Below are 12,735 nucleotides of genomic sequence, written 5' to 3'. Positions count from 1 at the left end.
TTATATGGCGGCCTGTGACCTTGTTGGCCTCTACCTCTTCCTCTGCCTTGCTGGGACCCTTGGAAGAAGACTGTTGTATCTTCATCTAGTTCATCATCATCATTATCTAGATGAAATACATCAGAACTTTTGCCTTTTTTGATCACTTTTTCAGCATGTCTGGCCCATTGCATAGTTGTTGTCACACTTGCAACGTCCACTTCCACCAAATGTTTCCTCACCCAGTTGCCTATTTCAGGGCGGAAATTAGTGAGGAGCGCATTTTTAAGCTGTTGTTGATAAGCACTCTCAGCTGTATCATTGAATGGGATGCCACTATGCACCCTGAATTCTTTTTCAAATCTCAAACGAAAATCATCAGTATCTTCGCCAGGCTTCTGTTTTATTCCTGCCAAATGACCATAATTCGCTCGTCTTTGAAATATAGTTCGCACTCTTTGCACAAGACCATTCCATTGTGCTGCATACTCCCCTCCCAATTGATTTTCCTCAATGGGATAGGGAAAAGGCCCTTGAATATTTCTACCTGTATAATTTCCTCTAACCTTCGCCCAGTCTTTTCCCAAGGAGGACATTGCAGCTTCTCCTGCCTCATGTCCATTCAGTCTATAGGAATGTATAATTCCAGCCATGTCCTCTGCCCATTTATCTGGGTCTTCAGCAACAGGGGTAACCCCTTCAACTGCTTTTCTTGCCTCTTCCAAAGTCCATGGCCGGAAAACATATGTATGTGGGAGTTGGCCTTCCCCTACATTAGGGTTTGGCACCTGTATCATTGGGCATACATCAACCTTGTCTAAATTTTGAGAAAATCTAGCAGCAGTGGTCAAACTTCTTGTTTGTACAGGACTCCTACTAATGTGACCCTGACTTCTTTTGCTGTTATATGGGGGGGGCTGCAGGTTTGTTAAGCTTGGATACAAGTTTTGTGTACGAGCGGAAGGCCCCTCTTGCTCCTCTGCTTGAGCTTCGGCTGGAGCCGTGGCCGCGGCAGTGCGCCTGCGCACTGTGGCCTCATTGTCTTCCGGCCTGACAAACATAGTCTCAGCCTCATCACCTTTCATCTTTCTATCTTTTGTCTTTTGGATTTGTTCTTTTCTCTCTTGTGAAGCTTTTAACCACATTTTAGCACAATCCAATTCTCTCTCTTTTCTTTTCTTTTTCAGTCCATTTTTCTTTTTATCCACACTCTCTTCCAAAACATCAACTACTATCTTCCACACTTCAACTCTCAACTTCCCTTCTACTCCATACTTTTTCTTCCACTTTGGCATATATTGCATACAATTAAGAAATCTACTCGCCATGTACTTCTCATCTCCGTCAAGAGGTAGAGATTTACCGTTTTTATTTCCCATATTAATTCTAGTAGTTTTAGGTTATACAATTTATTTTTTCTCAAAAATATTATTATTATTATTATTAATTTATTTATTTGAGGATCCTCAATGCAGGTTTAAATTGACCTTTCAACAAATTACTAGCCTGTACTATTGCCGTGGATCAATGCTAGAACTGCTATTTAGTCAATTTATCCTATCAGTCACACACTCAATCACACAAGTTATCCCTGCCTACGCGAAGTCCTCCCTTTCTGCATGAAAAGGGAGCTGCTTCATCCAGTGAGGGGACTCTACAACACCCCCCACCTTCCCTGGGAACTAAAGACAAAAGTCCTTGTCCCCAGCCCTGCCAACGCGAGGTTGTACTCTTTAGAATAGTGGTCGTCAAATAATGAACCACGGAGGTACTGAGATTTTATAACAGTTTGAGAACCACTGCTCCAAAAGAGACACCTCATCCAGAGGGGGACTCTACAACCCCCCCTCCTTCCACAAAATTTACTTATTCCTGTGCACTTCTACCTTTTTACGCGTTTCACAAACAACAACACAATCACAAACAACAACACAACTTCAGGCCCTTAACTTACTTGTCCCCTGGTTCGTTGCACTGCCGGGTCCCGTCAATCCACCTCTGTCAGACGAAGGCAGACCTAAGATGCTGGCCCAGCGAAGAATTTCCTTCCCAGGTCTTTCTTTACCAGGTCCGGCTAGTGGACGCTGGCCCGTCGACGGTGTGCAGCGCGTCGTCCTCCGTCAGCCAGATGATGGGTATGAGAGATCCCGGGTTTCGGCACCAAAATGTTAGAGATTTGCTCACTCAAACAATATTTTGCAAGAACCACACGGAGACAAGCAAGTTCTTTTAGACACCTGCAGGTGGAGAGTTCACTCACTCCAGAATGAAGTCTGAACCCTCGTTCCTGCGATGGGATATTTATTAAGAGAAACAGAGTGGGGGTTTGGGTACACTGGCTAAAGCCCTTGTCCTCTAGTCTAAACATGTCAGGGGATGTTTTACGACCTTGTGATAAGGAGGACAAGGTAAGGTATTTATTACCTGTTGCATTCCAACATAATCCTATGATAAATATAACCTGGAAAACCCTAACAAAATGTAGCATTGCAAAATCTTAAATTCACAATTTAGCTTCTTCCAATTCCTGAAAGCTTGTTCTGTCGTTTTTTTTTTTTCTTCGAATTTCTCATGTGGGCTCGACACTTAACATGCACTAGTGTGGATTAGTTTCTGCTCGCAAACAGACTTCTCTCTTTTCCTCTCATTTTTTTCTGTCAAATTGTTTCTGTTCTGCGGTGTAAATTGAATACACAACAGTCTAGCAAATTTCTTTATACTAAAATTTTAGCCAATCTTCATCAATTTGGGACTTTAACTTTAACGTTAACACATACGCACACACATGCACAGCTCTCGCGTGCGGAAGGTAGGTCTCAGCAACAATGATTCGTCACAGGCTGGCCATTTCCTGTGGTCGATCATGAGCTGGTCCCTCCCATGCACACGAGGACAGCACATTCTAATTTTATTTATATATCTTCTAGAAGCAAGTCGTATTTCTTTACCACTTGATTTGCATATTTTAACTTTAGTGTAACACAATTTGTTCTCTAGTCATTTGTAATTTGGGCATACAAACAGCATTGTCATACTTCTTGGATGGACAGGACTTCTAATAATCTAAAAAAAATTCTAATAATCTGACAATGACATGTTTTGCTGTCATATGGCCATCTATTCTATCTTTCTCTGTATGAGCATAAGCGGTCAAAGAGGCGGAAGCTTGTCATGCTAAAAATTTGGCTTTTCCTCTGCTCCTTCCTCCACCCTTTGATTGGTATTGTTTTGCAAAACGACACTCTCGTGCAAAGTGTCCTCGTCTCCCACAGTTCCAACAGTTGTCTGAATCTGATGGGGGTTTTGATTTGAATGGTGGCTTGCGACCTTGTTGGTATCTAACTCTTCCTCTGCCCCTTTGGGAACTTTGGAAGAAGATCGTTGTATCTTCATTTAGATCATTATCATCATCTAGATGAAATACATCAGAACTTTTGCCTTTCTCAATCCCTTTGTCAGCGTCTCTGGGCCACTGCATGTTTTTTGTAAACCAAGCAGTGTCCGCTTCCACCAAGTGTTTCCTCACCCAACTGCCCAAGTCAGGGGGGAAACCAGTGAGGAGCGCAATTTTAAGATGTTGCTGATAAGCACTCTCATCTGCATCATTGAATGGGATGCCACTATGTACCCAGAATTCTTTTTCAAATCTCAATTGAATGGCGGCTTCATCACTTTTCAACTTTCCATCTTTTGTCTTTTGGATTTGTTCTCTTTTCTCTTGTGAAGCTTTTAACCACATTTTAGCACAATCCAATTTTCTCTCTTTTCTTTTCTTTTTCAGTCCATTTTTCTTTCTTCTAAAACATCAACTACTATCTTCCACACTTCATCTCTCAACTTCCCTTCTACTCCATACTTTTTCTTCCACTTCGGCATATATTGCATACAATTAAGAAATCTACTCGCCATGTACTTCTCATCTCCGTCAAGAGGTAGAGATTTACCGTTTTTATTTCCCATCTTAATTCTAGTAGCTTTAGGTTATATAATTTCTTTGTCTCAAAAATATTATTATTATTATTATGATTATTACTTATTTATTTCTTTGAGGATCCTCAATGCAGGTTTAAATTGACCTTTCAACAAATTACTAGCCTGTATTATTGCCGTGGATCAATGCTAGAACTGCTATTTAGTCAATTTATCCTACCAGTCACACTCTCAATCACACAAACTCCAGCGCTTTTTTTTTTTTTTTTTTTAGGCCTCATAGCTCGGACAAACCAAAGCCGTATCTCATAGCTCGGACAAACCAAAGCCGTATCTCATAGCTCGGACAAACCAAAGCCGTATCTCATAGCTCGGACAAACCAAAGCCGTATCTCATAGCTCGGACAAACCAAAGCCGTATCTCATAGCTCGGATAAACCAAAGCCGTATCTCATAGCTCGGACAAACCAAAGCCGTATCTCATAGCTCGGACAAACCAAAGCCGTATCTCATAGCTCGGATAAACCAAAGCCGTATCTCTCGTGCACACAACTTCAGGCCTTTAACTTACTTGTCCCCTGGTTCGTTGCACTGCCGGGTCCCGTCAATCCACCTCTGTCAGACGAAGGCAGACCTAAGATGCTGGCCCAGCGAAGAATTCTCTTCCCAGGACTTTCTTCTCCAGGTCCTCCTAATGGACGCTGGCTTGTCGACAATGCAGCACGTCCTCCTTCGTCAGCCAGATAGCGGGTATGAGGGATCCCGGGTTTCAGCACCAAAATGTTAGAGATTTGCTCACTCAAACAATATTTTGCAAGAACCACACGGGAGACAAGCAAGTCCTTTTAGACACCTGCAGGTGGAGAGTTCACTCGTTCAAGGAATGAAGTCTGAAAGTCTCCTTCCTGCAAGGGCATATTTATTAGGAGAAACAGAGTGGGGGTTGAGAGTTGACAGGTTTGGTGAACCCCCGGCCTCTGGTAAGATCAGAGCAGGGGGTGTTTTACGATGTTGTGGGAAACAGAACAACTTTGATTGCTTCCTCTGCAGCTGGTCAATCAAGCAGAGAATGCAACCACTTTATTTTACTGCGTTGTGAGAGCAAGACAAGATTGGTTAATCATTATAGTCTACATTCCAACATAATCCTATGATAAAGATAACCTGGAAAACCCTAACACTTGGTTTCTTTTTTTTATTTTCTTGTCAATTGTATTCTGCAGTAGACTCGAGGTGTGTTCAAGGACCACTCAGACCAGTCAGAAACCTCAATAACGGCACCAAGAAGCAATGACGAGTAGCGTGAGCACATTGCAGGGAGTATGTGGATGGAAATAAAATGCAGAAATTAAGGCAGTGTGAAAAAGTGTTCATTTAATTCCATTGTTTGTACAATGATTTCCAATGGGGGAAATTGTGATCTCTTCTTTCCATGATGCACTGATGTGTCAAATGAAGCAGACTCTGCCCAAAAGGTGGGCATCAGTAAGTGTACTGTACTTCCGTTCCAAAATACAGTTAAATCTCTTCTGATTTTTTTTTTAGGGGGGAATTGTAGCACTGACAATTTTTTTTAATACAGATCTATCACATTGGTGCCAATGTTGAGGTCGCTTTGCTCAACATTATCCATGCATCCAATGTTTAAATCGCTTGTCCTCAAACTGGCTAAAAACCTGACCAAAAACATTAACTGTATGGTTCGCTGACAAATATAATATTCTCTTTACTACAAACCAGCGTATCTAAATTCATGCATCTGTTTTCTACCACATGTACTCATTTTGGTCATGTGGGAGCCCATCAGCCAATCACAGAGCACAATCAAACAAGCGTTCACTCAAATATGAACTTATGAACAATTTACAGTCTTCAGTAAACCAAACATGCATGTTTTTAAAATGCGGAAGGAACTGCAGTACCCAGAGAAGACAAAAGCGGAGACTTGAAACCCAGATTTGAGAACTGTGAGATAGATTTTGAAAGCACTGTTCTGACCTTGCCAAAATCAAAATAGCAAAACATTTTTGTGTTGTTTTGACTAAAATGATGCTGATAAATCTGTATTTGCTTTTAGTTGTTGTTTGTGTATTGTCTTCTCTTCGACTTCTTCAAATGTTATCATGAACAGGATAAAAAAATGCGTAGAAAAGTCATGGATGGATGCTGATTAAGAAAATATTTCTATTTATTTCTTCAGGTATGCCCACTTGGATGGCGATCCTAAAGAAGTGTCCCCGGTTATTGATCAGTTCTTGGAATGTGTGTGGCAGCTGTCTGAACAGTTTCCATGTGCCTTTGAGTTCAACGAGTGCTTCCTTATTGCGATACACACACACGTCTACTCCTGCCATTATGGGACATTCCTGGGCAACTGTCAAAAGGAACGCAAGGATATGAGGTATAAATGAAATGAATGAATCTAATGCACCAGCGCGGTCAAAAAGCTTTTCAGGTACAAGACTGTAGTTTCAGGTGCTGAAGAAAGGCTCTCAACTTAAGTTTGCACGCAAGAGAGAATCAAGAAATACCATTAAGAATATTACTGTTCATTATGATTAGTATGGAAAGTATTCCATGTCCTTTAAATGTAGTCCAAGCACAAGTACACGAATGTGTACACGATGTGTAATGATGTGTACACGAAAACTAAATACTGAACTAAAAAGCTATGTTTTGTTCAATCATGCAAGTAATTTAATCATAGGATTTATCTTTTAACCATCAGTAAAGACCTCAAAAGTGCTTGTTACAGTTTTGAACATCTGAGTCCTATTCGTCCTCTGCAAATGTCATAGCAAAGACACAAAACATTATTGCTTGACTGATAATGTGGGGCAGGGTCATCCATAACAACATAACAATAACAAGCCAATAAAACTTTTATTGCCGCTTGCTGAACTTAGTTCCACGTGGCTCTAAATGCCTGGACACGAGTTAATTTGTGATTGAGCTCTAAGCTTTGAGGGGATTTCTTTGCATCTTCAGCGATTATTATTCTGTCTAACACACATGAGATCCAAAGTCTGATCTCAAATCAGTTGTTCTACAATCATCACTATCCTACAGTTTTCCATTGATCTTCTAAATATGTGGAGGTAGTTGTCAGTGGTAATAATGTTTTGTAGAAGGCATTTTTTGTTTTGCTGTAGTAATACCATGTACTGCATCAATTATGTAATAGCCCAAGGGTACATTTGGGTTCATGCGAATAACTGCTGATGTTGTGCGTATGTGCTTATGTATCAGGCTTCATGAACGGAGTCATTCGGTGTGGCCCCAGCTGTGGAAGGACAGAGCAGACTTTACCAATCCACTGTACAAGGCTGAACTGAGTCAATGTCAGGGTGTCCTGAGACCTAACACCACTCCCTACTGTTTTAAGTAAGTAATCGCAGCATAGACATTCGGTACTATGGTGTTCCTTCGCTATATCGGGGTACAACTTTCGCAGCAAATGGAGTGCACTTATACAGTGCTTATATCGACAACATGGTGTTCAAAGCACTTTACAAAGTCTCACATTCGCCCATTCATACCTGCACTGTGTTCTGACGCAGCCTGTCTGTCCCTGTTAGGAAGAGCCGCTGCTACGGTGTGCACTGGCACATTCTGTTGGGAAACACAGAACATTATTCAGATGCACCATTGAGTCAATCAGTCGAGCCGTATAAGCCAGATAGTAAACAGTTGCGTTCGGGCAGAGGGGAGCGCTCAGTCACCGATCACAGTTCCGGGATGATGAAACGTCGACAAATAATCGTTTTATTCCCCCTGATGTTTTTGTTAACATTTGTTTTAAAATAGGCTACCTTAACTGAAATCCAGCGTCTTTAGCTAAAAGTGCAATCCGGTATAATGCACGCCTTGTTGATGTTATTGTTCAAAGCGAAAGTTAGTTGCTGCGACTACTTTCGCAGGGCAGTGCTTCTTCTTCATCTGTGTAATAGAAGCGAGACGCAAAGAAGAAGCTATCATAGAAGCAGCAGCAGTAGCAAGATGAGCACCATAGCCACCAACCTTTGTTTTGCACAATAACAGTAACAACGAGAGTCTAGTCACAGCCCACCAGTATTTGGCTGGAATGCACCACGACATTAGAGTTAGGCCATTTTAGGATAAAAATAAAAAAACTTAAATGCAATGTTGTGTTGTAGTCGGCCACTGCTAGAGGGGGCAGAGCAGGCTTCCTCTTACAGCCTGTTTTGTTTTTGTTGCCTTCATCTTCTTCGTTGACATTGTCGCCGACTTCTCTCTCGTGTGTCTGTTGAGGCACCTGTCATATCTCAGTATGAACAGAGTGGCACCCACATGACGTCAATTAGGATTTAGAAGTAGAATACGTCAGTGTGTGCCAAGCCTTAAATCAAGTCAACAAAAAAGAAATTAAACTGATTGCTGGGAATACAGGACCAGACAGTACACCCAACCGATTGTGTGTGCGCAGATCTCTAGCACTGAAGCAGCTGTTCAGCTCAGCCTGAACAATTGGGATGTCATTTCCAGTGGACAGCAAGTGGCAAAATGACTGCCCCCCTAAGGTGGATTAAAATGGGTTGATATTGCGTCTTAATTCATATTCCATAAATGCACTATTAGTAATCAAAATACCAGTGGGTGGTGCACATAACATTGTAAAGAGGTTTTTTTTTTTTACTTGATTTCCCCAATTTTCATTTACACCCTGGTGCATTTTGTGTTGCATGCCACAGAGAACCAAGTCAAAAATGTGTTTATGCAAGGGGAGATGTCAGAGTGTGCCTTGCTTAATGGCAACTTTGCATTAGCCTGCAATCAGAAAAATCAGCATCACTTCCACTAGTTTAAATCTTTACATTTTGGTCGACAGCAGGACTCGTACTTCTGCCCTGTGTCTCTGAAGCCCAATTCCTGAAAGATGAGCTCCTGCTGACATCTTACTTTCTGTGTGTACTCTTTTTTCCCCCCTATTTAAGAATGTGGAAGGGACTTTACAACCATACGGAGCGGTCAACGCCTCCTTGCCAATCACCTGCAGACTTCCTGTCTGCTATGAGGGAGGAGTCCCTGCAGCTGGAGGAGGAATTGACCAATCACCAGGAGGTAGCACGAGGAGGAAACGTTCATCACCACCCGGGCTCCAGACAAGGCATACGACACACAGAACAATCATGACACCACTACAAACCTTCTTCCCCAACCTTCCTTCCTTCCTTGGCATTGTTTAGCTAAATATAAACCTTCACAACAACATTGGCACTTTGATACATAACAGCTCAATCAGTCAATGCACTCACAGAGTTTCACACATTTCCCATCTTTGTTTCAAAAAACTGTCTTAAAAAAATGTCCTAGTGATTTCCCTGAGGAATCTATGATGAGTAAATAAAGAGGACTTCTTACTTTTCCTTTTTTATGCAGAGGATATCTGTGCTAACAGAGAAGCCAACAACCTGGGAGAAAGTAGTGGTTAAAAGGAGGACTCGGCACATTCAAAAGAGACACTGTGGGCCGGACCCACCCACCACATACACAATCCCAATCACCAGCCCCGCACAGGACCACGAGACCTTTGGACCAGCCGATCAAAACGCCAAGGTGAAAACCCCCACTCTCACCCTGCCCCTAGGCCAGTCCATCCTGGTCAAACATCTCAACGCGGACGACATCTCCAGCGACCTGGAATCAGGCGTGGCCGACCTCAGCAGTCGATCGTCCAGTGGTGGGGAGGAGGGCAAGGACCCTGAGACGGACAAGGTAGCCTTCACTACAGCCTAACTTATAATTAACAAATAACTGGAGTCTAAGTCTGTTAGCATTGTTTTATTTTAAATGCTTATTGTTGTTCTTCACAGATGTTTTTTGTCATACAGTATTTAAGATGAGAAAGCCTCTTTTTTTTTTTTTTTTTTTTTAAATATAAACAAAATCTGAGCGCTCATTTGCTGTATTTTTACTTTAAGGAAATGCACTTGTACAATGGGGTCGTTATGCATTTCATGCAAGCTAATTGGAATATTGCTCAATACAAACCTAACGAGAGTTTATTTACATTACGGTTATGAAGTGGCTGCTGCATTAACAAGTTCATTCAATTTGGCTTTTTGACAAAGAAACTGTTGGTTCTGTAATCATGTCGGTCATAAGATGTAATGGCTATCTGTTTTGGGAAATAAGAGTTGCTTCAAGAAAAATCTTGGTTCAAGAGAAATAATGGTTATGGTACTCTTCATCTAAGCAACTCAGAAAGAGAAATTTGTGTCAAACGTTTGTCATGTAGTATTAACATTGAAAAGCCAATGTGGAACGGTTTGGTTTTAAACTGCTATTTTAACTGTATTATAGAACCCCTAGGAATCACTTTGTCAGTGAATTAGAAGGGATGGATGGACTTATAAAGGAAGGTCTTGAAAAATAACTAAATGTGAACATTCTTTGTATCAACAGCTGATCATAACTTCTTTCCCTCTGTCATTTTGTGCAATATAATGTATTAATGTTTGCGTGCTCAAATTGTAATGTGATTTAGCAGTTGAGTGCATCACTGTTCATTATTTAAACTATACTGTCTTCTGTCGTCTGTGTCCCCATTCTTGAATTTAGAGCTGCACCTGTCAACCTGGTTAATATACGCCAAGTTGAGCATTCTAAGACTTGACTCTGTTTTATGTTGTTTTTTGACTAATGAGGGGCACCTATTGTTTGGCTCAAGGTGAGCAAGTTGCTTTACTGTGGGTGGTTAGGCTGTATGAAAAGCATTACGCACAACCCCTAACAAATGCTCAGTAGCATTACAAAGCTGGTGGTATAAAGAGGACCAACTTTCAAGCAGAAATCTGGACTGGGGAATAGAACCAAAAGAGGCAATATATACGGGCCACACAGTTGAGCCTAATATAAAATATTTCAGAATATTGTCAACACATTTACTAGGGGGGTGGGGGGTGATATATTACAGCAAAATAAATTCAAATTGTGTAAAGACAGAAATAGTGCAAATCCAATTTTCTTTATACACCACTATTACACTGTTGCCTGAGGTGTGTATAACTTTTCTGCATTAATGCTAAATCAATAAAACACTTTTTCAGGTGGCAATACTCCTGGTCTGACATACTATCTTGAACACAAATGTGAAAGATTATACTTGCGTGATATACACTTTTTTGGAATGATACAATTTGCAACAACAAAGGCAATTGCTACACAATATTTTTATATATATTGTGATATATTAATGTTTTTTCTAAAAATAAACTCTAAATAAACGACAGATGTAAAGGAGAGGATCCGGACACTTCAAAATAAAATATTTATCAGCCTTGGCTAATGGATAAATTGTAATTGCTCAAAGTTTCTTTTATTTGTGAAACCCAGCCTAAGGTGGCCTATGGTTTGAGATCACTTGTATAACGCGTGGTGCACATTGGTAGGCTAACTTATTGGACTGTTAACTTATTGGACTGTTTAAGGCTAAACACTACGACTGCTACTACTATACAAGTGTAATTTGACTTGACCAGACACATTAATTTTTTTTCCATAATTTAAGGTATTAAACTTTTCATGTAAGGTTAATTGAAAGCAAAATTGGTAAGAAAATGGGTGTGACAGGCTATATGTGCTCTGCCAGGAACTGGCTGAAAACAGTTCTGACTGGCTATATGTGCTCTGCCTGGAATTGGCTGCAAACAGTTCAGACTGTAGCTGCTTCATACCCAAAGAAAATGACCGAATTGCTGATTAAAAACTACATCAGTAACACAGAATGAATCAGTAAAAATAGGTTCAGTGTCAAACTCCACCATAGGTAGGCAAAATTGCCTCTTTAGACACATTAGAGAAAAATAATGATTGTGAGGGTCAGTGTCATCAGATTTATTTCATTACAACTGTTAATCTCATGTACCACAAAATACAGCAAATGAGAGTTATAAGTACGCAATTACAGTATGGAATGCATTGCACAAGCAGCTGTAATTTCTTTGTTGGCTTCCACAACTTTGACCTTTTGTTTAGACATCATTTTTAATTATTGTACTAAGTTCATCTTGTTTTTCCTTTTTTTAATCACTTCACTGGTTTCTTTTATATCAAACAAAACAATTTGTTTGATATAAAAGAAACCAGTGAAATGATCATTTTTAATTATAAGATCTTGTGCGAGAGTTGGTACTGGTCCCATATACAGATTGGGACTCCTGGGATGGCATCTTACTTTTCTTTACTCTCTTTGAGGCACTCAGTACAGGTTACTCATTGTGTCTTTTTGTTCTGGAACTTGCAACTGAAAAATCCTTCAACCCACTTTGTTTACGCAGACATGATTGAGTCATTAGCTAAAGGATGGAAAGTGGTGATTCGATTCCACAATGAATATGGCCAGTTATGCTGAGATTGTACTTTCCTTGAGCAGTGATGGTGTTAATAAAACAATGATGAAAATTCCTTATTAGGTTGCACATTATTCATCATTTATTCCCAAAAGGCTAACTGTAAATCATGAATTATCACCAAATGTTGGCGATGACAGTCACAATTTCAAATGCTTGGATACTTTCCTCATCAGATTTCAAGTCATCACCATTCAAATGATCCATCAACAACGCACAAAGTTAGAGCCTTCACAACCTTTGCAACTTCTTAAGTCTTTTTTCCATCCTTAACATGCAGTAGATGTACTACTCTCATGAAAAGAAAAGCTGCTGGCAAAGTTTTTGTGTTTCATCTGGACAGGTGACCTCATGACCAGTGGTGCGAGGGTCACAGTAGATCTCGTAGTCATTTCCTCCCTAAAGCAAAACAAAGAAATACACACAGACAAACGCGCGCGCGCGCACGCACATA

The 12,735-nt window shown here is 40.6% G+C and overlaps 2 protein-coding genes across 9 annotated transcripts in view; one reads left to right on the top strand and one right to left on the bottom strand.

The window, feature by feature from the left end:
- Nucleotides 1-12,340, top strand: part of LOC148398628 (phosphatidylinositol-3-phosphate phosphatase MTMR7-like) — a 44,052-nt gene extending 31,712 nt beyond the window's left edge. For 2 of the 3 annotated variants that reach the window (XM_088374599.1, XM_088374598.1), the window contains 4 exons: nucleotides 6,110-6,310; nucleotides 7,159-7,293; nucleotides 8,865-8,991; nucleotides 9,310-12,340. In XM_088374599.1, the coding sequence (XP_088230725.1) occupies nucleotides 6,110-6,310; nucleotides 7,159-7,293; nucleotides 8,865-8,991; nucleotides 9,310-9,666 (820 nt within the window). In that variant the 3' untranslated portion in view covers nucleotides 9,667-12,340. Of the gene's footprint in view, nucleotides 1-6,109; nucleotides 6,311-7,158; nucleotides 7,294-8,864; nucleotides 9,038-9,309 lie in introns of all 3 variants that reach the window. The other variant, XM_088374600.1, reaches the window with a different exon arrangement.
- Nucleotides 1-12,735, bottom strand: part of pmm2 (phosphomannomutase 2) — a 29,002-nt gene that overhangs the window by 10,271 nt on the left and 5,996 nt on the right. For 3 of the 6 annotated variants that reach the window (XM_088374603.1, XM_088374602.1, XM_088374604.1), the window contains exon 8: nucleotides 7,449-7,521. In XM_088374603.1, the coding sequence (XP_088230729.1) occupies nucleotides 7,449-7,521 (73 nt within the window). Of the gene's footprint in view, nucleotides 1-6,583; nucleotides 7,193-7,448; nucleotides 7,522-11,751; nucleotides 12,681-12,735 lie in introns of those variants that run through there. The other 3 variants (XM_088374607.1, XM_088374606.1, XM_088374605.1) reach the window with 2 other exon arrangements.

The sequence above is a fragment of the Syngnathus floridae genome, chromosome 4 (assembly GCF_059516105.1).
Source record: "Syngnathus floridae isolate MCC-2025c chromosome 4, RoL_Sflo_1.0, whole genome shotgun sequence".
NCBI lineage: Eukaryota > Metazoa > Chordata > Actinopteri > Syngnathiformes > Syngnathidae > Syngnathus > Syngnathus floridae.
This window is presented reverse-complemented; position numbering and strand designations above follow the sequence as displayed.